General features: G+C 40.2%; 1 protein-coding gene across 4 annotated transcripts in view; it reads right to left on the bottom strand.

Annotated features, from left to right (window-relative positions):
• Positions 1 to 26845, bottom strand: part of LOC134543176 (E3 ubiquitin-protein ligase RNF19A-like) — a 254720-nt gene that overhangs the window by 78200 nt on the left and 149675 nt on the right. The window contains exon 1 of one of the 4 annotated variants that reach the window (XM_063388060.1): positions 9004 to 9186. The exons of the other annotated variants lie outside the window; for them this stretch is intronic. Within the exon in view, the coding sequence (XP_063244130.1) occupies positions 9004 to 9057 (54 nt within the window). The 5' untranslated portion in view covers positions 9058 to 9186. Of the gene's footprint in view, positions 1 to 9003; positions 9187 to 26845 lie in introns of those variants that run through there. 4 annotated transcript variants of the gene reach the window in all.

The raw sequence follows: 26845 nt of genomic DNA, 5'->3' as shown, positions 1-26845 counted from the left end.
TAGAAAGTATGTCTCGTCTGAGAATAGCACCTTCCTCCAGTCATTTTCGGTCCAAAAGTAATAATTTTTTGGCGCAATTAAGTCTCTTTTTCATCATAGTGGCAGACAAGAGTTGTTTTTTTCTGTGGCCTCGTGGCTTTTCTTCCACCTTCCAAGAGTCTTCTGCGTACTGTAGAGTCACGGATTTTAACCCAAACCCGTTCAAGATCTTGTTGAAGGTCGTAGCTTGTTTTTCTTGGGTGTAATTTGCTGTTGCGCAGAAGGCTGGCATCTTCTCGAGGAATTGTTTTCCTTTTCCGTCCACATTTTCCTTTTCGCTGCACTTCAACAGATCCCGTCTCTCTCTTCTGCTTTAACAGTTTATTTACAGCACCCAAACGCACACTACATTCCATCGAAATGCTTCTCTGTGTCAGTTATGTATACTCACGAAGCGTGATCTTTTGTATTTTCCTTGGAGTAATATCCATGATGCCAAACAATCGTAAAAACCCTATAAATATGGCAAATTTTTGCAAAATTTCAAAACTCTCAGAAACATGCTAAAAAAATATATAAAATATTATAATTGTACAGGTTTCTAGCGGTAAGTAATGGTGATCATAAGGTTATGATTTGCCATCAAAACAACTGCCACAATTGACATAACAGTGTTGCCATAATTTTTTCGGTGGTGTTCACATTAATTGGCACAATACTGTACACTAAAAAAAGCAATTCTGAGGATAAAAGACTGGCAAATGGTTATCTAGGCTAGTTATTTGCGTGCGACGACAGCCAACGCCTCGCGCACATCTGGACCAACACAGTCGAGATGACGGCTGCAGACGGAGCGTGTGGAGGTCACCGCACCGGGATGCGCGCGAGCCGCGACCTGCACCACGTCAGAGCGTCAGAGCGTCAGAGACGCCAGACACGGGAATCAGAGCGTGCGGCGGCTGCCACGGAGGCCGGCGCCCACACGGGTACACACACACACACCGTGTGCTCAGCTTCAGAGAAAACCACGCGATTTGAAAACTGCTCAAAACATATCCGAGCGGGGTTTTGTTTTTAAACTGTATTTTAACTTGTATCAACTGTCAAATTTTAACTTTTATCTATAGTACCAGTAAAACAAGTTGTTGTTGTTGTTGTTGTTGTTGTTGTTGTTGTTGTTGTTATTTTTTTTTGACGTGTCTTATACAATTTGTGCAAATCTCTGTATGGTCAGGTGGACGAAAAAAATAACAATAACAACAATAATAATAGTGAAAATTGGTTAAAACGAGTATTTACAGAATTTTTAGGCGTGAAACTCCAGGTTTCAAAGAACTTGCAATATACCTATAACTTTCATTTATCCGCCATATGTTACGGTAACCGTTCAAGCCTCGCAGTTGCGCTATGCACGACGAGAATACTGCGTGCACCAGCGGGCGTCGATTTTATCATCCCGCTTTACCAAGACTGAGCCTCAATCCCTGACATGCCCGATTCCTGAATCACAGCCGCCGAGTCGCTGAGCAGGGACGGGTCTTGGCTCTCCTCCCGGGGCAGAAATTGTGATGAGCGCCCCGCCCCCTTCCCTTTTCAACCACCCATTCATTCCCCAAGGGCCGCAAAAGCTATAAACGTATAATTTTTTTTTTGCGTGAACACATTAGAAACTGAGTAAAAAATATCTCCATTGAAAACATGACTACTACTGATAACGAGTGCAATCAAAATATTGGAAGATGTTACTACATTCGCCTTATAATCCACGTGTAGTGTAGTGTACAGAAATGTGCGCCCCTGAGAGGACTCAAGAGCCGAACGGCAGGAGATGAAGGCACGGACCAAGGTCTACTGGAAGGCGGCCAGCGGGCGGCGGCGCTCCAGGCTCGGCTAGGGCGGTTACAAGCGGGTTTCAAAAACAAGATCCGCAGGCGGCGGGAGGCGCGAGGCGCGGCCAAGCTCTCGCTTCCCGTGGCCTCGACACTTCTCAAGCCAACCTTACAATAAAAATAACCCCTATAATAATCCAGCTGCATAAAACTAGTGATCTAAAAAGGTAAAAAAAAAAATCAGGGGGAAAATATGTGCAACCTTAATCAACATATTGTTTTATGTAAGGCGTATGTCACCGACGCATATCAAGGTGGAGCAAAAAATTGGGGGGGGGGGGGGGGGGGGGGGGTTTGTGAGTGGAGTTCTGCCCCTTCCGAAGTGGACAAAAAAAAGGTAAACCGGAAAAAAACTTGCAATTAAAAACAAATTTACCAACAGTTTGGTTGTTAGTATTTCGATATTACGTCATCTGCGAAAGTAGGTAATGAATCCTCATACTTCATGAAAATTTGATTTCCGAAAAATACCCCTTTTAATTCCCCCCCCCCCCCCCCTTTTTTTTGAAGTGGATACGCCTTGACATGTTCAATTTGTAGAATTGTTATCAAAAAAGTGACAGGTACCGGGTAACTCTTAATATATAACCCATTTTTTTGTGAATTTGAGGTGGTTTTTTTCCCCCTCGGTTGGTTGCAATAGTAGCAAAAGTAACGAAAGAAATAGAAATGAGATTACAATTTTTTTTCAGACAACGTACTGAAACTTAACCTCAATGTTGAGTTGGATTTCAGATGATTACACTTTGACAAAGAATTGTCACATTCTTGAAAGTGTTATTTTTTAAGTCTCACAAGTTACAATATTTTGTCGTGTATGGGAAACTTATATTTTTATGGAACATGAACTTGTCATGATACTGACACATTTGTTCATTCTAAATGGATATGACTCACCTGTAAAGTTATATGAAATAGGCCCCTGATGTAAACCTATTTAAGCCTTCTCTGTAACAGCTAATCTGTACTCATATTACAAAGAGAGTGCGAGTTTATTTGTCCAAAGTAAACTTGAAAACTACTGGACCGATTTCCCGAATTATTTCACTGTTATAACGCTGCACTGTACTAAATAGGCAGAAACTAAGTTATATATTTAAAAAAAACACCATAGATATATGTAGGATATCTTGAATAAATGCATACCAAGAAGAAATAAAGTCACGCTAAAGAGATGTGGAAGTGTGGACATAAAATGAGTGTGTATTTAACATGGGAATTATGAATTGTCAGGACACCAACAAAATCTACTTCACGCTATTACCATTTAATCATGCAGACGTGGCCACCACCTGGTATTAAACTCATAAGCCGTATACAACTGCGATACTTTATTTTGTTATATATAAAATTAGCTGCCAAATTCTTTTTTTTATAAACATTTTGAGGGAACTAAACGTAAGAAAAACTAAATAAATATTACATAAACTTTTCAGGTAAAAAAAAAAAATGTTACTGGCTACTACGTCATGTAATTCATATTGGGTTAGTATTTAGAAATATAAATAGGTGCGTGGCTGCCACGCTCGTTAAAAGTGAAACTTCGCACTTGAATAATCGCTTATAACAAACAAACAAAAAATAATTCAAAAACTCCCTTGAATGATGAGACTAAACATACTTGTAACAAAGGTGTGGCGATGTCACAGTTGCCTAACTATACTTTAATCGTTAATCTCCTCCACCGAGCTCGCACTCCTAGGCGTTGCACTTATTCGTTACGCTCCGATGAGTCATCGCTTCCAGCTGTAAATAAGTTTGCCTTGAACAACAGCTGTGAAGCAAATGTGCCACTCGGACAGACGGACAGACAGACAGACAGACAGACAAGTTTTGAGGATCTCTCCTCCTATTTGATAACCCAGCCTTCATGCCTAATAGGATTTTAAGGCTGGGGCCCCATGGGCATGGATGCGGATACGCCGCATACGCAACCAGGAGGGGCGTTAGAGTCGTTAGCTATACACAGGGGCGTTAGAGTCGTTAGCTATACACAGGGGCTGAGGCTACCCATCCCAGCATATGCACCACCTCCAGCCCCCTACCCCACAGACAGACAGACAGACAGACAGACAGACAGACACGTGAGCGAAGGGGCACGCCGTGGCGCGGGGAGCCGGCGAGGGCGGTCGATACCGCGTCACGACCTGCAGCTCGGTCAAGACGCGTGCGAGGGCCAGGCCCGGGGCCCGCCAGCCGCGAGGCCACGAGGCGCCGGTTCGCCCCCCTGTGCGCTAGCCTGTTGTCTGCGCGCACTGCGACTTAGCAGCGTCCCAGGGTCATGCGACACAATAATTGTTATACTGTTACGAGTGGGGGGAAATGGGTTCGTATGGATAACCCAAATAATTTTATGAAGTTTTATTTACTAATGTTTACATTACTGATTAAATCTCCACACTTAATCACACTAAATATCTGTTTACAAATAACTCGCACGTAAAAAAAAAAGTCTGATCATTAATCACTAAATATATATCCTGTCCACAGTTCGCACACTCCTCACCGGAGTGCTTCGCCCCTTACCTTGCAACTGTCCACACACACACACACACACACACACACACACACACACACACACACACAGGGGCGTAGCCAGGGGAGGGGGGGGTTGAAGTTCAACCTCCCCCCCCCCTTAGCACCAAATCTTTAATTAATTTCTTATTCATCACTCAAACAAATTTCATATTAAAATTAATAAAATTTTTACCATTACAATATTTAAATTTAAGTACCGAAAACTGCTAAAATAGCACTATTTTACACCTTAAAATCCAAATTTTCCCGGGGGAGGACCCCCGGACCCCCCGCTTTAATACGGGGGGGCGGGGGCGGGCATGCTTCTTAACACCCCCCATACACAAATCCTGGCTACGCCACTGCACACACACAGTCTCGCGCCACTCGGTCGCACTCTTAACGGTCCCGTCGCTCCGCGCCTGCGCCGCTGCTCGTCGAACACGCACTTCACTCTCTCAACCTGCTGGAACTGTCGGAACTCCCGCGGAGGTCGGCGTCCCCGCTTTTACACCCTTGGCAGTCATTCTGTAATCGGCTGGAGGGGTTGTGACGAGCCGCGTCATCCCGGGCCGACCCGACGCTCGAAGCATCCAGAATAACGACTCTAGTTCACGCCACTCCACGCGGAATTCCCACGCCGACAGGGGATAGATGAAAGCGCCAAGGAAGGAGGTCGCGGGGGCAGGGGGGGTGGAAAGGCCAGGCCGCTGTAATCCCCGAAGGAATGCACGCGTGACGTCAGTGGCCGTTCGGGGCATCCAGGCTCCTGGCACACGTCGCACCCTTGCCTTCCACGTTCGTGACAATATTAAGTTTTTCATTATTTTATATTATATTCAAAATTAAGGCTTTTTGCTTTATTTGCACCTAAATATCGTGATATTTACAAATAAAACATACATTTTTAAGTATTATACGTTCTGAAAGCAATCACAAAAAAAAATATAGTATCATCATACAAAAAATAAATAAGATAATTAACAAACTAAAGAAAAATTTTCTGAAACAGAAAACACGTTGTGAACTATAAATGCATTTTTACTGCACATTCATGTATATAAAGTGAGAGGATTGGCTAGCTATGGCAGACTTTTATGTAAAATCCAGCTGGGCGAACTCCAGGTACCACCACACAGACACCCGGAATAAAACCCTGGGAGTTATTTTAAGTTACTCGGAAAAGGAATTTCTGATTGTAAAATGACGATTATCGGAAGATTTCACATAAAAAAATGTGAATAGTGTGATTTAAAATGCATATAATTGATCTCTATCTAATAAGCGAGATCTGTCGCAGGTAGACTCCATGCACGATGTTTTCTTTTAATTGCCTTATGTGTAAGTAAATTACAAACAAATACGTATTTATTTTGAATAAACTAATGTGACACTTTAATGTATTAATAAAAACAACACTTTTACGTGCATAAGCGTGTAGGATAATGTGTACTGACTGATCCATTGTTATATTTGCATCAGAACATACCTACATATACTTTCTACTGCTTCATTTCTTGGAAATAAATTAGTATCATTTAAATTAACACGCTTCCTTCTCTCATCAGTCCAACAGCACGTTCAAGCACACCTTACTATCATGGAGAGAAAAGAAAGTGGAGGTGAGTTCAGAAACACTTGAGAAGACGTTTTAACGAAAACGCATTCTTACAAAATATACGTTTAACTTAACTTTCGGTAAACGTCGTAAACGTCGTGTCTTTTTTCAGGCCGGCTACAGAAGTTCTACCAAATAATTCTTTGAAACTTCCCTGATATTTTCCAGAAATATAAATTTAGCTTACAGAGGAGGGGGGAGGTAAAACTGCAATGTTTCCAAATACTTGTGTCTGTAAATATCGTAATCTGCGGCACAGGGATTTTGCGTGTGTAGATAACCGTCGCCAGTCACCTCACTAAGCGGTCTAGGCCTATATGCATGCAAAAAGTCGCAACTTTATAATGTTGAAGAATTTTGCCCTGAAACATGGTTCGGGCGTTAGTATTACCTTTATCATGTCCGTTTTATAGTTACAATTACATCCACAGTGAAAGGCTTTGTTCAAATGTAGCTTGGAATCATATACTTGAGATGTGCATGTGCAACTGAGATATTTACATGCACAAATGTTACTTAAACTTTAAGGCCCTGCTACAATAGGTAGTAGGGCAGACTGCTGCTACTGAGCTGCTGCTGGCACCATGCTGGTCCCAATGTTGTTAGTACTAATCATCAATTAAAATATCGTAGACATTTCTCGTGTTTTCGCACTAATAAATCAAAAGTTGAAGACAAATAAATAAATAATCACTACTCCATGTTATAAACAGTATAAACATACTATTTATATTGTTACGAATGCGAGAGACCAGACCGCGATGCCAGGTTCGAAGCTGGCTGGCAGCCTTGCGCGTACCACGTGTCCGCCACTGACGTAAGACATGCCACGCGTGCCTGGCTGGATTACAAGGGTCGTCACTACCCCCTCCCCCGGCTCCAGGCGCATCGTCCTGCCACGGCGCCGTTATCTGTCGCTGAGCGGCCTTGGGAATTCTACGGGTCGCCGCGTGAAGTAGCGTGAGCGAGCGACGCACTTCTCGACTGTTCGGGCGTCGGGTCGGCCCGGGATGGACGCGACTCGTCAATCAGCCCCTCTCGGCTGTTCGAGAAGGGCGCCCCTAGGTACTCAAGTCGCGAAACCTGCCTCCGCGGCAGTTATTGGGGCGACACGACGGTGAGTGCCGCGGGTGCGGCGAGAGCTTTGCGGCGACGGAGTGCGGCGATGAGTTCGGCGACAGGTTTTTGGTGACAAAGAGTTCCGCGGGTTGTGCCGCGAGAGTTCCGCGAGGAGTGAAGTCCAGTGAGGAGTGCGGTCTGTAAGAACTTGACAGACACTGAGCGACTTGAGAATAAACGTTTTTAAGCGCAAGTAATTGGTGATTAGGCATTTTTAAGTAAGATTATTAATGCAAATATTAGTAATCAATAAAGCTGTGTAATAAAACTTAATTGGGCTATCCCTTACGAACCAAGTAGTTTTCCCCTACATTATTATATCGTAACAATATTATCTGTAGTAAATATTTATTTTGTTTAGGAAATATATATTTTTTTGCGTATGTTTTAACCTGCGGTATTGACATAGATACCTCGGGAATATCATTCATTGCGCCTGCGTGCAGCTAGTACAAATCCAACTGAAACGCGTCACAAAAAATTAAGAATAAAGATTTAGCCGACCTCAAGACAGCGTCACAACACAAAATGGTACAGCAAGCGGGAGCGACGTCGGCGTGACGCCAGCCAACAAAATTTGAAAAAATTGGATCAGCATGGCCATACCGTATACAACTCCCGAAACAAAATAGCCCGTGTAATAGTATCACCTAAATAAATTAATTGTTTGAATAGATATATCACTATTCACAATCGATGAAAAGAACACAAACTTACAAGCATACAGTAAATATCAAATGTTCTTAACATAATGAACAATATAAAAACAGTCAATAGAACCCAACGATTGTGCTTTCGCTCAAACAGTCAATAGAACCCAACGATTGTGCTTTCGCTCTGATATATTTTATCGATTGTACACATAGAATTTAAAAAAAAAAAAAAAAAAAAAACACGAAATACAGCCAATTTCGTTTAAAGCTTAGTGTTTGGAAAAACTTCCAATTATAAAAAAGAGGGGGGTTGGAACATGCACATTTCGTAGTACCTATTTTGCTTCTTTAGAACTTCAGTATTTCTTAGATTTCTATACAATAACCTAATTGTTCATGTTTTAAGACATAAATTATCAAAAAATTCCGAAACAAGAAATTAAATTAGAGGCTAAAAATTATATTCATTTAGAGGCTAAATCAATAAATGTCCCGTCTCGAATCGTTCTCGAAGAAGTAGCAGGTGACTAGAAAAAACTTAAACAATCAACATGGACGTTATGAATAACGGTGAAATCACACTAACTTGAAACAATTTTCACTGCAATGGGCATAAATTCCCTTATATTCACCTTTTTTTTCCCTTACATTCTGAAATTCCCAGAATTTTCCCGTAGCCAGCCTGTTATTGTACTTATAGGTCTAACAAATCTGCTATTGGCCACAGGCTGAACATTTCGCCCTCCAATGCGGTCAAATTTTACTGAGAGCAGTTTACTTCAAATTTGCATTATTTACCCACTAAAAGATAGAGGAATTATGCAATAAAAAGGTTTAAATATTTAAAAAAAATGCCCAAGCAAGAAAAAATAACTATTAAGAATAGCCCGGTCTTAATATAGCCTACACTAGATTAATATTAGGTCGAATTTAAAACGTAGCAGGAATGTGTGACGAGCGCAGTGTAGAGTCATGTGTATTAACATTTTAATTAAGTTCACTAATTACAAGGCATTTTGTTCGTACATGGGATATCATCACCTGTACAGCGATAAAGATTTAACTGGTTAATTTTATGATAACCAGATCAGCGTATAGTATTTCATAAACCAACAAATTAAATTATTGCAAATAGTTTCTCATCCATATGCGTAATGCGCGTGTAAGCCTTCAGATTAAATAAAAACAATACCCAACCATAGGGAGGGAGACCACGCTAATGGCTTACCTCTAACTGAAACCTGTTATCAACCGGCGATTTCTTGGTAGAAACTCGGCACATTAATTACACGTCATTGACGTTTGCGTGCGGGGCGCGGCCGCACTGAAGCAGAAACACAAACGCAAACGGTACTTCAACAATCAGCAATGTGAATGATAACTGTGCACAATAGGACGGGTACTCCCAGAATGAAGAAACAGCACCGTATCAAGCAGACAAGTCAGACGGATGAAAGATAAAGTTTGTGGTGTGGACAAGCAACTAGGGCAGATAACGCTATCAGCGCTCACGTTGTCTGTCGTCATTTGGTAGAATGAAATAGAACCGGGAGAGGGGGAGGGAGGGAAGAGGTTTTTTAACAACGAAAATATTTGCGTGAAAGATTACAGGAGATATTTGAAAAGGGGGGGGGGGGGGGGAATTGCAACTAAAAGAAGCTGTGGCGAACATCTAACGCAAGCACCAAGAAAGTAAAATACAACATTTTAACCACACTGCGGACAAAGGCAAAAATTAAAAAAATTAAAAAACAATCACTACTTATAAAACTAAACTTTCGGACGATACATTCCTTACTTCTGGGCATGACAAACTATAGTACAACTTACCCAAAAAATGAAAGCTGCAAAGAGACCACTGTAGTGCCAATACGACATAGTATGTGCTTCTGTGGAGGCCGCGAAAATACTTTAGTGAATTATTTTCACAGCAATGTTAGTCGCTCTTACCTTAAATACATATTCCCCTTGTTGCTTCTAGCGTAGAACGAAGTAAGTATATATGAGAAGATAAGTAAAAGGATAAAAAAAATCTAGTTCCCAGATTCACAGCAAAGCAAACGTCAGGTTGTGTCACCCGACGGTGTATACACTCGTCCAGAGTGCATGCAAGGTGCGAATGGACGCAATGTGTGTACAAAAAAAAATAGAGCAGAGTTGTATAGGGCTGTAGCGGATATATCTAGACATACTTTGAATGACTTGATCATAAAAGACGAATGGGCGATATCGGTACATTCGCAATGAACATTTTTCCACACGTCGATATATGGGTCCTCGATCATCCTTAAAATGATTTCGATACAGATACATTATCGACATAAGAACAATAATATTTTCGATGAATCAGGTGATTTCACGAACTTTTTACCCCTTTTTTACTTATCATAACTTAAGTTTATTTAATATGGGGTTACTGATACACTCAAGCTTTTAGAACGAAATTACCTTAAAAAAAAGTGTGGCTATTACTAGCAAAAAAACTAGGTAACGTTTCACATTTTTAATTCCTTATTAATCTCTACTTTTATTTTAAATATTTTATTTTGATATTTTTGAAACAAATTACCAGTATCAAAAAAAATCATCATTAAAAATATATATTAAAAATATCGATATTTGGAACACGAAATATCTATGCTTTGATATATTGACATAAAGCTGCCATCCCTGGGCGGGGCACGTGAGTTGATGCAGTCGTGGTACATTCGCACGCCATTGCTGGCACAACACACGCCAGCTGAACAACTTTGTGGCTGATCTTTCGCTTTCTATTTATATACAAAGTCGCGTGTTGAATCAGGAAGACCAGTTTGATACATTAATATCAGGTTATAATGTAATTCGTCCTGAAGTTCTTGTTCGTATACTCTTTATACTTATTTTACACACCACTTAGGCCCTGGGGTTTCTTAATGACGTTACATATAAAACTGGCTCACTAACTCTTCTATCCGACCACGGTAAACTCCGTGACTCCGTCGCCCGCACTATCAGGCACTGTAAGCTTTCTAATGTTTAAGACTAGAGTACAGTGAATTGCGACCACAGTTGCCAGACTGATACTACCTGGCTTAGTACCATGATAATCGTATTTTGTATACCATCGTTAATCAGTTTTTTTTAAGTGAAACTTATTTATTGAGTGGGCAACAATTTTCGAGTGTTACGAAAATTCCGTTCGAATGAGGGGAACAGTTAGGTACGTGGTGGGGGAAACGGTACAGGAGCAGGGTGCGTCAGCGGCGACGCCATTCCAACGCATGCAACTAGCGGTCGAATGGGAAGCCGACTAATAGAGGGGGAAGGGGAATAGGTACGTAGCGTAGCTTGCTATATGCTAGATTTAAAGGCCAGATGGGACGGCAGAGGAGAAGTAGAAATGACGCCGCAGTGATGCTACATAAATATCGTAACGTAACGCTGCTTGTGTTTGTTTGTCTACTCCTTAGTTTTCGTAACGGCTGACGATTGACGCTGCCATATTTATTTTATTTTATTTTAAGAATCTAGAATTTATTTGTTCGAAAAAGAGTTATTGATTTGTAAAATTGAGTTTATACTTATCATTCATTTTGACGTGACGTTTAATAAATCGATGAACGCTGGCTGCACGCACGAAAAATTGTCCCACTACGGATGTCCCACTACGGATGTCCCAATAATTTTTTTTTTTTTCCTAACCTAAGTTTAAAACTAAGTGTATTGGGAGGGGTCCGGGTTAGGGAGAGACTCTAAGTGCGTCTCAGGCCGAAGCCTATACGCTCTAATCATGCAGGGGGTACCATGCAGAGAAGGGAACATGCATATGTGCTAAGGAGGGGGATTGGCCAGCCATGGCAGCAATTGGCGCCATGACTAACTCCCCTCACTTGACTATACTAGACTATACTAGATAAGTTGGGCCCAGGTAAAACCTGCATAGACACAGGGAAAACCCTGGGCACTGACATGCGGGATGCAAAAATTCATGCATTAATTTCATGCTGGTTGGTTACGGGAGTAGAAGGATGGCTCAGGAAGAAGAGTTGGAAGAGTAGAAAATGTCTACTAAGCAAGGGCGGGCACTTGGACATTTCTGTCCGCATTTTAGGTTTGGTAGGACTGGTTTTTAGGGGGCGACTTTAGTCGTTTCCCGCCAGGCTGCCAGCCAGCCAGGTTAGCTGAAAAAGAAGTACATATTGCAGCTGTATATATATGACCGCAGCTCCCAGGTTGCCCCAGCTGCCACGGTCATGCATGCCCGACACATTGTGCTGCCAGCCTGGGCATGTCAATCATCGGCTAGTCCAATGTTGCATATTTGCACCGCTACGGATGTCCCACTTACGCATGCGTGACATCTCTGGTATGTTGCAGACGGTACAGAGAACTCGGCCGGCACGTGGCGGCAAACCGAGGTTATTGTTGTGCACCGCGCCACGGGAGTATATATTCGCAAGGAAATGGCGTTCTTACAACTACGTATTATTTTAATTACTAGTGTAAATCAGTATATTTAAATAGTTTTGTATGAGTATTGTTTTAGCTGTGTAACTAAATATTTATTGCTGGTGTGATACTTTTCACGCTTTAGTTTGACATTGGTAATTATTTGTCATGAGTCATTATTTGATCAACTAAATCACACACCGTATTATAGTTATGAGCCCACGAGCGTGTAAATATTTCGAGTCCAACAGAGAATATGCTAGTTAAAATAAATTAAAACAAATATCGTGCGTGGAATAATATTAATTTATACCATGTGAAACAATTTTCTCAACATGGCCTCGTGGCCGTGAGGTTAGAATGGCTGACTTCCAATCCAAAGATTGTCGGATCTAATCCCTGCAGCTGCGAATTCTTTTTTGTACTTGTAAAAATAAATACGACGCACGCAACATTTCAAAAGTAATAAATATATTTGAATTAATTAATGCAAAAAAAATTATTAATTAAATTGTACATATCATTTCACCCCTTCTTTGTATCCATACAAAATAGTGATAATACAATAAAAAAAATGATTCAATTTTATTCATAAAAGTATGCAGAGGTAGATTTTATCATTCAAAAGATAGAAAAATTAAAAAAAAAATTCTTCCTCAAAGAATATATTTTTAATGCCTAAATGGTTTGGTTGCAAAAACCTATTACGGCTCAGTCTCAGGCCGAATATGATATTTCCTTTTCTTCTGGATCAATAATTTCATTAATGTTTTGTTATGACGTTGTCACGTTAAACTATCGTCCGTAAACCGACTTGACAGACAACCAATTTTTTTAAGTGAAAAGTTTGATCGAAAATGAAAATAATTTATCCCTTTTATGCCAAAAAAAAAAAAAAAGCAAGAAGTTTCACTTCTGTCGTGCGTGGAGTCCACGCGCACAATTTTTTTAATGTTGCTATTCGTTGATTTTCTAAGACCATAAAATAATGTATATTACAGTTGTAATTCTTAAAGCAAAAGCTATAATTCAAAGCTAAACACCGTTATTATTTCACAGGAGTAACTATTCGTAGCATAGGTCATTACTAATAACAATCCCTTAAATTATGTATTATACTCAAGCAGAGCTAAAATGTTTAATATTAAATTATATTTTTAAAAAAATTCTGGCAAAAGAATTAAAACCATGACGCCGTTTTTCAGTTAACTCCCCTTAGAAGTAATATTATAATATTATTAGATTAAGCTCTTGATGAAATAGAAGTAAATTTATTTCCGAAATTCGCGTTCCAAATTTTCCTTTAAAAAATAAGTTTAAGATATTTACAACAATTGCAATACATTATAAAGGTGTATCTAAAACTGTTGTACTCTATGGCGTATATCTGGCAACAGAGCACACCGAAACAAAGCCAGTGCTAATGGCACAAATCGTGCATTGGAAAGAGAGAATCAAACTAAGAACGAGTCACGCTATATGAACTGCAAGCCCGTGTGACGACTGCTAATAGGAATACTCGACAGTTAGACATTGCAGCTACTGGTGGTCGCTACTTTAGGCTGTTTCCCAAGGATGTACGAAACGACGGACTACAGAACCTCTTTATTCTTCCGCGTTAATGCTCAACACACATCAAATTGTGGCCATCAACGCAGCTACGTTTTTCTCAGTCTAAAACTCTGCGCCCATTACCTTCAAGAAAATAATCGAATAAATATTATTCGGTCAATAGTTGGCCGGTCCACTTGGCCGTGAACTTTCAAAACCAGTTTCTGGTTCGACATGAATCTGCCACAACCACCACGTATAGAGTTGTTTTCTCGCATCATTCCAGTTAGACCAGTTACCTGGTTTAGTGTTTTATGGGGCCATGTGGGAAAAAAAGAGACATAACTGTTTATAGTAAAATTATTTTTTCAAAAGTTAATAATGCCTGATATATAATTAGAGACCCGAAGGTGTGATACTAACCAAAATGCTACACCGTGTATTTCCACGTGATTTAATTTGCAGCTATGAGCCAAAGCAAGTAGTTTGCAGAACACGCACTAAACTGTGTGCACAGTTGAGTGCACTAGCTATTCAACGACTTTTATGGCTGGATGAAGGACGTCTACAAGCAGTATGCAAGAAAATTCATCTTAGGTACAAACATTCATATTTATAGTTGCAATATTTTAAACAATCATGTCAAAGTGAGTCTAGAATCAACTGGTATCGGTACATAAACTAAGCAAGTACAGACACATAGAGTCAGATGTCATTATAATAATGGTATTCAAAGACAAAAATGAATATGTGGCATCATCTGCAGAGTCTCCCGACATTATTATTACGCGGGATAAGGAATAATATTAACGTGTGGATAAGGACCAATGATAACGTGGGATAAGGGCGACCAATGATAATGTCGGACAAGAATGACCCATGATAACGTAGGGTAAGTATGACCTATGATAATGTGGAATAAGGACGACCAATTATGTAGGATAAGGACGGCCAATGATGTGGGATAAGGACGGCAATGATGTGGGATCATAAATGCCAATGATGTGGGATAAGGTCGACCAATGATGTGGGATAAAGACGACCAATGATGTGGGATAACGACGACCAATTATGTGGGATAAGGACGACCAATTATGTGGGATAAGGACGACCAATGATGTGGGATAAGGACGGCCAATGATGTGGGATAGACGACCAATGATGTGGAATAAGGACGACCAATGATGTGGAATAAGGACGACCAATGATGTGGGATAAGGACGACCAATGATGTGGAATAAGGACGGCCAATGATGTGGAATAAGGACGACCAATGATGTGGAATAAGGACGACCAATGATGTGGAATAAGGACGACCAATGATGTGGAATAAGGACGACCAATGATGTGGAATAAGGACGACCAATGATGTGGAATAAGGACGACCAATGATGTGGAATAAGGACGACCAATGATGTGGAATAAGGACGGCCAATGATGTGGAATAAGGACGACCAATGATGTGGAATAAGGACGACCAATGATGTGGAATAAGGACGGCCAATGATGTGGAATAAGGACGACCAATGATGTGGAATAAGGACGACCAATGATGTGGAATAAGGACGGCCAATGATGTGGAATAAGGACGACCAATGATGTGGAATAAGGACGACCAATGATGTGGAATAAGGACGACCAATGATGTGGAATAAGGACGGCCAATGATGTGGGATAATGACAAAGACTACTCCCCGAGCTGCTCGCTAGACACGCGGGCCCGAGAGCGGCTCTCCTTGACCGCTCCACGCACTTCCTATTCGGGACCCTGAGGCCGGCAGCTCTCGTCGGCGCAGACTGGGCGTCGCTCCGCGGAGCCGCACGAACACGTTCACACCTGAGAGCTCGAAACACGAGCTCTGGTCATTATCTGGCTAGTGGGGATGGATAAATGATGGAGAAGGGAGACAGGAGGAAAACGATTGATTTTTTTGACGTGACAACGTCTAATAAATCGATGAACGCCGGCTGCACGCACGAAAAAGTGTCCCGTAACGCACATTGTCCCGGTACGCTGTGTCCCTTTACGCTCATTGTACGCTTGCACCGCATCTATCTCTCTTCCACTCGATTGGAAAAACCACCGATTTGACTTTTTCGAGGCACATTAAACTTGAAACACTCCCATTCGTTTACTACTTTTCCTATCATCGTCCTATCCTTAACAGAATAACACAGATCGGAAGAAGTTGAATAGCAAACATGTATAAAAGTTATAGTTAAAATAATCTCTTCGTTAAAATAACATACATATTTGAATTAATGAGTGCAAATAAAAGTAAATTTATCAATTAAATTGTAGATTTCATTTCACTCCTCCTTTGTATCCATACAAAATAGTGATTATTAAAAAAATGATTAAATTTAATTCATAAAAGTATGCAATCATTTCATCAATGTTTTGTTATGGCGGCAAGTTAAACTATCGTCCGTAAACCGACTTTACAGACAACCTATTTTTTTTGTATATCAACAACACACTTGAACACCTTGTATCCATACAAAATAGTGATAATTCAAAAAAATTATTCAATTTTATTCATAAAAGTATGCAATCATTTCATCAATGTTTTGTTATGACGTCACAAACTATCGTCCGTAAACCGACTTTACAGACAACCAATTTTTTGTTTTTAATACGGGATTCTTCAGTTTGTTACCTTCTGTAATCCTGCCAGGTTGCACCACTGCGCTAATTTTTTCTTGTCATAAAGCACCTTATTACAGCTTGTTTTAAACATTACTGTACTGTAGGTAGCCTATACCAATTTTTCTTGGGTATTCCCATTAAAATTATACCGAAATTATATAATCCGGAAGGAATCACTAATATGGCACTTCAGTGCTCCTGAAAATTACGGATTAAAGAACCTGTCATACAAATATGAAATAAACAAAGATAGTCATATAGACAGCACAAGGAGAAAATTATTAAAATAATATTAAACCACAAATTAATGACAAGTGCTAAAGTATGCCGCACACCAAACACATTTCTTGAATCCTCGCAAGGGAGCGTAGAATCGCATACTCGTCCTTTGCGAATCCACACAAATCCATCATGACCAGCCGCTATATTATACACGGATTCAAAACTGAATCAACAACTAAAAGCGTAATATGTGCTGCCAACAACAAAAGAGTATGAGAATCGCTTCTGCGTGCTAAGAACGATGTGGTTATAAGGCAAGTATACGACTTCAAGATCACACGAATGACACATCAGTAAAATGTTAAGTAACTCAATCAGTGGCGGATTTACCAGTAGGCTGAGTAGGCTTGAGCCTAGGGCGGCAGATTTTTGGGGCGGCAAATTTGGGGACCGATTTTTTTTTTTTGCTACCTCATAGAAATCAAAAATATTTCTGCATGACGGTTTTCTGTTTTCTGATGTTTTACAAATAGAAGTCTGCAACAAATTTTGCCGATGACTTTCCCCTCTCCCTTGTCATTGTACGTTCCGTGAATCCGTGTAGCAAACTTCCATATTCCAGAGTAAAACAGCTAGTTCGCTAGTCAGTAAATGCGAATTTTAATGGACAAGGCCTCGGTTGGCACTACACGCCCAAGACAACTATGGTCCCGGGAAAAATGTGACTACCCAAGGTCAGAAGGGCCCCTCCGCCCTCCCTCCGCCGCTATCCCTTCCGCCAGACTGTCCCCTCCCTTCTCCTAGTGCGCCTCAAGGGTCGAACCGCGTCATGTCGCGGGTGGGGCGGCAATTAGAGCTGTTACCTCGGGAGTCGGGACCACAGTTGTCTTACGCGTGTATTGCATAACGAATTGATATTTCTACGTAGGTGTGTCGTGTGGACTGTTATTTTTCGAAGTGTTTCGTGAATTGTATCATTGTATGAATATTTTCACAGCACCGGTAAGTAAAAACTTTTTATAATCATAATACATTATAATAAAGCATCTGTAACGATAACGAATAAATTTATTGAAAAAGCCCTGCAATAATATTTTTCATTTTGAAGCTTGGAACATGGTCACGTTAAATTTAGAACATTTTCATATTAACTATAAATAGTATTCTAAAAGATTGCTCATGGTTATCTTGTCATTTTGTCTTTTTCAATGAAGCAAACATCAAAAAATAGAAATAATAATTCACAATAAACAATTCATCGGAAACCATGCAAAGAAATTTTAATTTTTTCGTGATAGCATTAAAAAAATACGTTTTTACGTTAACTATTTATTATGTGAATTCTGAATGAAGGATAGGGGTGAGCAGGGTAACGTGGCCATCCTAAGATAAAACGATACATAAATTGTATATTGTAATTAAAATCAAAATATAAAATAACCCTTCAATAATATAGTTTTCGTACAATCAAAACACCATTAAAATGTAAATATTGGAGCGACTCATGTTTGTTTTTTGTTTGCCCGTCGCACTAATCGGGTAAATGATATGACATTTTTTTTTTCATTTTTCTTTTATCTTAAGGAAACTAAATCACGGGATACCATTTCCGGCCACCTGCACTTGTTTGTGAAATATGAGCCGTCCTTGAGATACTGCCACCTTATCTGCCAAGCCTCTCCTGCTGGCAAATTTTTGTGTAAGGTCGTTCCCCACACGAAAACAACACACACATTGCAAAACACGTTAGAAATTTACAGTGTAGATTAAAAAAAAATGTAAAATGTTCAATAGTTTGTTTTATTATTTAGTAATACATAAATAGAGCTAAGTATATACAGTTCGGGCAAAGTGAACATGCGGTGGTGGCTGGCCACTTTGCCCTCTGAGACGCCATTACAAAAAAACTAGCAAAAAAAAGACATCTTCTACAGTTATTAATATGTGGTATTAAAGTTTAAAACATGCTAATTTGGATAGGCTATATTAAATAATTATGGCATTACTGTGTATTTAATAATGATCAACAGTAATTATTACTTACCTTACATGTTACATCAGAAATAGTAAAACCAGTAAAACCTTAATAAAACAAATAACTTTCACTGCAAACAGACCGGGTGCTCTCAGAACACTAATGGCGTCTCTTACAAATGTTTCACATCCTCGCTACCAAACTTCATCACTCTCCAGCTGAGTAACAGCCAATGGCCACTTTGCTCGCTCTGGCTACGTTACCCTGCCCTCCCCTATCGCTGCTTGTGTACGAAAAATAAACTTGTTAATTTAATCCTTTCCATTTCAGTTCCTGAAGAAAAAATTGTGAAAATGAGTGATGGGAGAAAGCGACTTAGTGGAGCGGAGTACAAAAAGAAGGCCAAAATAAAAAAAAGAAGAACAAGAGCAAATTATACGAAAAACCACAAAAATTGACAGTTTTTTTAAAAATGAAAATTGGGTCGAAAAAACGGGAACTTCAACAATGCAATCTGGAAAGGATGAAACGGACTTTAATTCTGCTGCCCAACTGTCATCTGTTGAACTATCGACTAAAGAAAAAACTGATGATTATGTTCTTGACGACGAGTGCTCCAAAATTGAAGATGCCTCTCAGACCGAATCGTTAAATGATGACCAAAAGCAAACAACTGTAGATCAAAACAAAGATCCAGCTTTATGGGAAATTAACGATACTTTAAGGGAAATTATTGCAAGATGCGGCTTTTATCAAAACAAGTCTTCTGACTTCTCTAAAAGTGGAAAACTATATGCTGATCAACGTCGTTTCTTGCCAGTGAGTATCTTTCAAAGAAAAATGAAAAACAATGAAGTGAAGGACCGAAATTGGCTGGTTTACTCTGAAAGTAAGAGTTCCGTATATTACGGACCATGTTTAGCATTCGGTCCATTGGAGAATAAAACTCAGTTCGAGAACGAAGGATTTAATGACTGGAAAAATGCAGAACACCGAGTAGCTCAGCATGAAAACTCTGCGCGTCATAAATCCAGTATCCTTAGTCTGAAAGCTAGAAGTGCGATTGATGGTCGAATCGACAATTTACTGCATTTGCAAATTGATGAAGAAATTACTTATTGGAGAAATGTTCTGAAAAGGGTTGTTGCTGTAGTGAAGCGGCTGTGTTCAAGAGGTCTCGCTTTTAGAGGAAAAAGTGAAAAGTTCGGTGATCCACACAACGGAAATTATTTTATGATTCTGGAACTGTTAGCTGAGTTTGATCCTTTCTTAGCCAGTCATATTGAACGATTTGGGAATCAAGGATCCGGAAGTACCAGTTACTTATCGAAGACCGTTTGTGATGAATTTATACTTTTGATGTGCCATAAAGTCTTGAAGCAAATTGGAGACGAGATAAGAAGGGAGAAATACTTTTCCTTAATCATCGATTCAACACCGGATATAGCACATGTGGACCAGCTCACCTTCGTGATTCGGTATGTTTTAGAAACAGGAGAACCCTGTGAAAGATTCCTCAAGTTTTTGCCCTCAGTGGGACATAAAGCTGAAGAAATGTTTGCTGCCATTACTTCGGAACTAAAAACCTTGGGTTTGAACATTGAAGACTGCCGTGGACAATCGTATGACAATGCCGCAAATATGTCTGGCATATACAATGGCTTACAGGCTAAAATTCAAAGTCAAGCACCGTTTGCTTTTTTCGTTCCTTGCTCTGCCCATTCTTTAAATTTAGTGGCAACTGCGACTGCTGAATCTTGCACAGAAGCTTGTCGATTCTTCATGTTGCTCCAAGAAATATACGTTTTTTTTTCAAGTTCAACACAACGCTGGAAGATATTGATGACTGAAGTCGGAGAAGGCAAAACAGTCAAGAGAGTAAACTTCACACGTTGGTCAGCTAGAGAGGATGCATGCAGAAGTTTGAGAGATTCGTGGCACGAAGTCATTAAAGCTTTGGAAACAATCAGGAATGACTGCACCGAAAAGCCTGTCACAAGAAATGAAGCAATGGGAATTCTTTCAAAATTAAAAAAACTGGAAACAGCGTTAATGGTTGTTGTGTGGAATGTTTTTTTGGAAAGAATAAACAAAGTAAATGTTCAAATCCAGGCTTCTACCGTAGATTTGATTACTGTAGCCGATCTTTATGAATCTCTTCGCAAGTTTTTCGTAGAGCAACGAGAAAACTTCAAGTATTTCGAAGAAATGGCAATGGAATTAAGTGCGTCGAAGCAGTACACAAAAGACTTGGGAAAAAGACAACTGAAAAGAAAAAAATTTGCTGATGAAACACCCGATGAAGAAATGAGTATGACAGCGAGTGATACTAGCGATACTTTCAGGGTTAATACATTTCTCGTCATCATTGATAGACTCGTATCCGAATTAGAAAAAAGGAAGAAGGCATACGACAATTTCAATGAAAAATTTTCATTTCTGACCAAAATGAGCGAGTTATCATTATCAACCATTACGAAAAAGGCTCTGTCCTTAGAAAAAATGTATCCTAATGATTTAGAGACTGAGTTGGTTCAAGAATGCATACATTTTCAAAGCCACATATCTTCGCAAAGCATTCTGGTAAAACCAGATTTTACATCATTACAGAGTCTATCTTCGTTTCTGCGAAAACAAAGTTTGCAGAACGTTTATCCGAACTTGGACATAGCCCTTCGTATGGCCTTATGTACACCAGCGACAAATTGTTCGGGTGAGAGAAGTTTTTCTTGTCTAAAAAGGGTAAAAAATTATCTGAGATCGACCTTGAGCCAAGAAAAATTAAACGCTTTAACACTTTTGTGCATAGAGTCGGAATTAATGAACAATATTACTTACGACGATATAATCGATGATTTTGCCAACAAAAAATCGCGCAAAAAGGGATTGTAACGAACTTAATCTAGGACATGAAAATTGTAGAGGCAAGGGCGGCAAAAACTTTGCAGCCTATACCTGGAAAATTTGTAAATCCGCCACTGAACTCAATAAATTTAAAACTTAACGAGTTTTCAGATTGTAGATATAGATTTGTGTTGTACCATACGCAAGAACTAGCGAATATCTCAGAAGCTGCGAAAACAATTTTAATAATTTAATAATTTAATCATTTACGTTATCAAAAATACAGTCAAACGCGAATGTTTGCTATGATTTAAGTAACTATTATTCACACAAACAAAAGGAATGGATTTGATAGCAACAGGCGGGTAAAGTGGTTTTGTCTCCCCCCCCTCCCCCCTTCTTTTCCCAAAATGAAATTCTGCGTATATAGAAGCAAAACACATAAATTAATTCAGCCTACACTCATCACGAAATAAGTTTATTTTCTTTCGATGTGGTCGATAAAGCTTGGTTGCTGCCACCGACCAACTCAATTGACGTATCGGCACCAACATGTAACTTGCAGGATGGTCAAACACGAAGCCTTCCATATTCACGACTCCCTGTCGTCATAGAACGTGCTAAGTGAAGTTCCCCACATGGGGGTGACTATCACCGTGTAAGCGTTTCCCACCTAAGCGCTCTTAGTATACCTGCTAAAATACATAACGTTCGAATCCCCTCTTGCCGTCGTGCTTTACGCGTTCACAATATCGTACAAACCGACCTTTCGGCCCGGTGGTTACTGCCAGGGAGCCAAGGTCCTGGGTTAGATTCAAGACCGGGTCAGGGATTATTCACTCGTGGAAATTTCCTATTCGTTCCTGTGCCCTCAGAGCGTCCCAACCAAACTATGATGAAATTTCCGTGACTTTTTCCAACTTTCCCTGACCAAAAGATCAAATTTCCCCAGATTTTTTAAAAATAATTTACCCATTACGAAATTTTCAAAAAAAAAAAAAAAAAAAAAAGAAAACTCATCCTCCACCATCCTCATACTGGCGTAGTTCTCACGTAACTTTCTTTAATTGCTATGCAACTGTAAAGTCTGTTTGACTAAGCACTAAAACACCATTTGGAAAAAACGATGTTTACATTGTTTGAGTGATGGAGACTGGAGCATACGTTTTCCTTTCAAAATTATTATCACTGAGAAATTCTCATGACTTTTCCAGGATTTCAAATAAATTCCCTGACTTTCCCTGATCATTTACAGCTTTCCTGACTTTCCCCTGATTTTTCCTGACTTTCCAGAATGTTGACACCCTTTCTTTTGCCCACTGGCCACTGGTCTGTTCACCGTATCTTCAGCAACACCGAGTGGGCATTCTAGCCGAGGTCTGCGAATGAAATGTGGAAAACCAGGAACGAATGTTTTAAGAAGATTCTGAACCAACTCTTCTTTCAGAGTGGCTGGACGTGAGCGCCAAAATCAAGTCATCGCGTAGAACATTCCTTCCTTCTTTCCTGACGTAGGCAGGCAATTTAACCACGGCGCAGCAACTCACGCACGCGGGCCAAGTCCTCAAGTTTCCATTTTGCTTAAATATCTTTATGAATTGAAAAAAGTAATCAACAATTTTAAAGCTGAATTAATATAGTTGATATACTTTTTTCTTTCTATAAGCAACAGAGAATTAGTTTCTAGAGATCTGTGCTCATACTACTGTGTCGTGTGTCAGTTTACAGTCTCAGGTTTGTACGTATCTCGTAAAAGGGACACGAAAAAAGTTTTAATTATCATGGTTTACGGTTTGCTTTGTTTTAAACTGAAGGAGGGGGGGGGGGGGAAGAGGAAGTGATTCAATGGATGATTCAATATGTAGAATACGTCGATTACTTTTATTATATGACACGCAGGGCCGCAACTAGGGGGGGAGGGGGGGGGGGGCAAGCGGGGCGTACGCCCCGGGCGCAAAGCTGTGGGGGCGCCGAAATAGCTTGCATTATAATTCCTACTAGTGGGTTCATGCATGGAAGTTACAGTAGCACAGAAACTGTTACATGTAGGTACCGAAAATGCTTAAATAGCACCATTTTTCCGTGGGAGGGCCCCCAGACCCGCTTTATTGGTATGGTATGTGAAAAAAAAGAGGGGGGGGGGGGGGCGCACGAATCCATTCATGCCCCGGGTGCCAGAGGCTCTAGTTGCTGCCCTGATGACACGTCAATGTGAGGCATGGGCATAGATCCGGGGGAGGGGCAGACCCTCCTGGAATCAAAAGTCTCTCTGAGGGAGCCCGCTTAAGCTGGGATAATCGTATAGTCGATTTGACCTCATTAAATTAAAAATAAAATATGTAATTAAACTGTGAAAATGTCTAACCTACCAATTTAAAACCAATCTTGTTACGACCATAAATGGGAAACGGCGATAGCTAATGAATTCGAAATTTATGTCAGTTATAAGGCATAACTATTTAGAGATGAAATACTGAAATTAATTACAGCTAAAATACCTCACAAGAGCTTAAGTTATAGTTATAAATTACTGTACTTTAGGCGCGAGATATCAACTCACTAAACTCCAAACATGTCAGGAGCAATTTAATTAGTATTTATACCCATAATACACGCCAAATTATATTTGTGAAAAGGTACTGAATTTGTCTTTGTAAAAAATCGTCACATTTTTTCAAATAAAGAAGCGCTTTGGCTTTCATAATTTTGCACATGATTAAATAGTAAAACAGAAGAGTTTGAGAGGAAATTGAAATATTTACGGATGAAACACCTTGACCTTGGCAGCAGACAGGTCTCGCTGAAACGCTGACAACTGACAGCGAAATGCGGGTGGTGTCGTAGAATAGGAGCTGCAGCGAGCTTTCACTTAGAAAGTGGTCCTTGGCATAGCTCCAAATAGAATGCGTTTCGTAACTTGACGAGGGCAGCGCGCTCGCAGACAGAACATGGGACAAAACACTGGCTGGTATTTGGGGGTGTCCGGACGTGACCTGCGCAGTGAGGTGCTGACGTATGCAGGCGGGAAGAGGTGGGGCCACGGCATTAACAGCACGGTCTGCCATCGGCGCACAGAACGACTACGTTTCAAGTCCACGGCGTATCTTGGTTTCATGCCACTTAAATATAAATTAAAGAGCGTGAAAGCCATTCCGTCGTCAGCAATAAAAAAAACCATATGCGTTTGATTTTTTTTCGATAGTTGAGTTCACATAGGCCGAAAGGAAATTATACCGGGTGGCTAAAAGGTCTTTCCAGAATTACAACAATTTATTTCAAAAGAACTTATATATTGAAGGTTGCTTTGTTTATGCTACCAACTAGAAACGTTTTTTTTTTTTTTGTTTTGGTTCCAATCAGAGGTTATTTGGCAATCACTGGAACTGAAAATGTGCGCAGGAGAAACTTCAATACGTGTTGTTTTATAGTAGCGACATGGTCGCTAAATTTGAGGGGATGAATACGGACGGCCAAAAACATAGCTGTGTTATGTTTAGCAAAATCGCGAACTGGGTGACCTTTCTGAGTGAAAAGAAAGTTGATGCTGCGCAGAAAGTATTTTCACGAGGCTTTTCCAAGTCTTATTCGTCGTGTGTCTCTTTAAGGGGGTTGTACCCAAATTATTTTTTTAGAATAACCACAAATGCAATAAAACTGTCGACAGTCACTACGTTATGGGAAAAGAAATCTTAACGAAGGTAAATTTTTAACGTAAGACGTTCGAAAAAAAATTTCAATTTCTGTAAAATTAAACATTCGGTGGTTTCCTGCGAACTATGTGTAAAAGAAAACCAACTCGCAGCGCCAGCTGAACCAGAGCGAGCCAGTGTGGCGGGGCGGTGCGGCCCACAACGCGGAAGCCAACAGGGCGCGCCGCGACGTGCCTGGCCTTGACGCGCCGACGGCGACAGGAGCCAACACGCGTCTCGCGTGTCAGAGGCGGCCGTCCTTCCGCGGCTGAGCTGGACGGGGACACACCACAACGCTGAAATACCACAACGCCGAAATGCCAAGTTGACCACAACGCCGACAGCCAGAAAACTGCTGTGTACCACAACGCCGACAGCCAGAAAACTGCTGTGTACCACAACGCCGAAATACACTGACGTCGAAAAATGTCTTTGCAGGATGCCACAAAGGTTAGGTTAGGTTAGACTAGGTCAGGTTAGACTAGGTTAGGTTAAACAAGGTTAGGTTAGGTTAGGCTACATTAGGCTAGGTTAAGTTAGGTTAGGTTATATTATGCGTTAGGTTGGGTAAGGTTAGATTTGATTGTGGTATTTCGGCGTTAAGGTACATTTAAGAAACACGCACAGATTCATTCAGTTGTTATTTCGGCGTTGTGGTACACAGCAGTTTTCTAGCTGTCGGCGTTATGGTATTTCGGCGTTGTGGAATATAAAGCGGCGACCCAGGTGCGCACGGCACATCTCATGTTACGGCGTGCACCTGCGCGTGACAATATTATGGGAGTTAAAAGCAATTTTTCTGTTTTTCAAAAATCCTTCCCCATTTCTACCCCTTTGGTCGGATATTGCCCATTAATGAATCGACCGAAATATTCCACTACTATATTTTATGTACCAGTTTGGAAGTGATTTATGAAAAATTGCGACATTTATAGTATCCACAAAATTGTGATATATGTTTATTGTATATTTATTCATTTTTATATATTATATATTGTGAAGGTTTTGGGGTCTATGGACCATGAAAAGAAAAACCTTATAAAAATTTTCCGTAAGTTGCACCATGGTAACGACTACAATAGGTTGAATTTCTATGAAATATACCTTATACATATAGAATTAATAAATGCACTTCATAAACTTGAAATAATTTTTTCGAAATATACAAAAAATATTTATTTTGACAACATGGTTTAGAATACAGGTGTATTTGATAACGCAACGACTGAGAATGTACATCACGGTGGTGAAAGTCGTTATGAAGAGGCCGCGTATAGGTATACGCAACTTACAGTTAAGAATAATTACCAGCGTCACTGCGTCTAATTTTAAAATTCAAATGAGCAAGGATGACATTCCCGGACCATTATATCTCGCGACTTTTCTTCTTCTTTTAGCCAGCAGATGCTGAGTCACAGCGGCAATAAAAAGCAAAGGTTATTCCGCCTACCTGGGACCACAAACGTCGTAGAATTATGATGTTACGACGATAATACGTCTATCTAATAAACCGTCGCAGGCTGCCAGAAAAACAAAAAATCATAATTCCCTGACTTCACCTGACTTCTCCGGGTCATTTAAAATGTTCACTGATCAAAACATTAGTATTTCCATAGAAATCACCCGCTAATAAAATTTCACACTACTTCCAAACACTGAAATAGTTACAACGTACTTACGTACGGATTCTTCAATGTCACGACAAAAC

This window comes from Bacillus rossius, assembly GCF_032445375.1.
Source record: "Bacillus rossius redtenbacheri isolate Brsri chromosome 9 unlocalized genomic scaffold, Brsri_v3 Brsri_v3_scf9_2, whole genome shotgun sequence".
Classification (NCBI taxonomy): domain Eukaryota; kingdom Metazoa; phylum Arthropoda; class Insecta; order Phasmatodea; family Bacillidae; genus Bacillus; species Bacillus rossius.
This window is presented reverse-complemented; position numbering and strand designations above follow the sequence as displayed.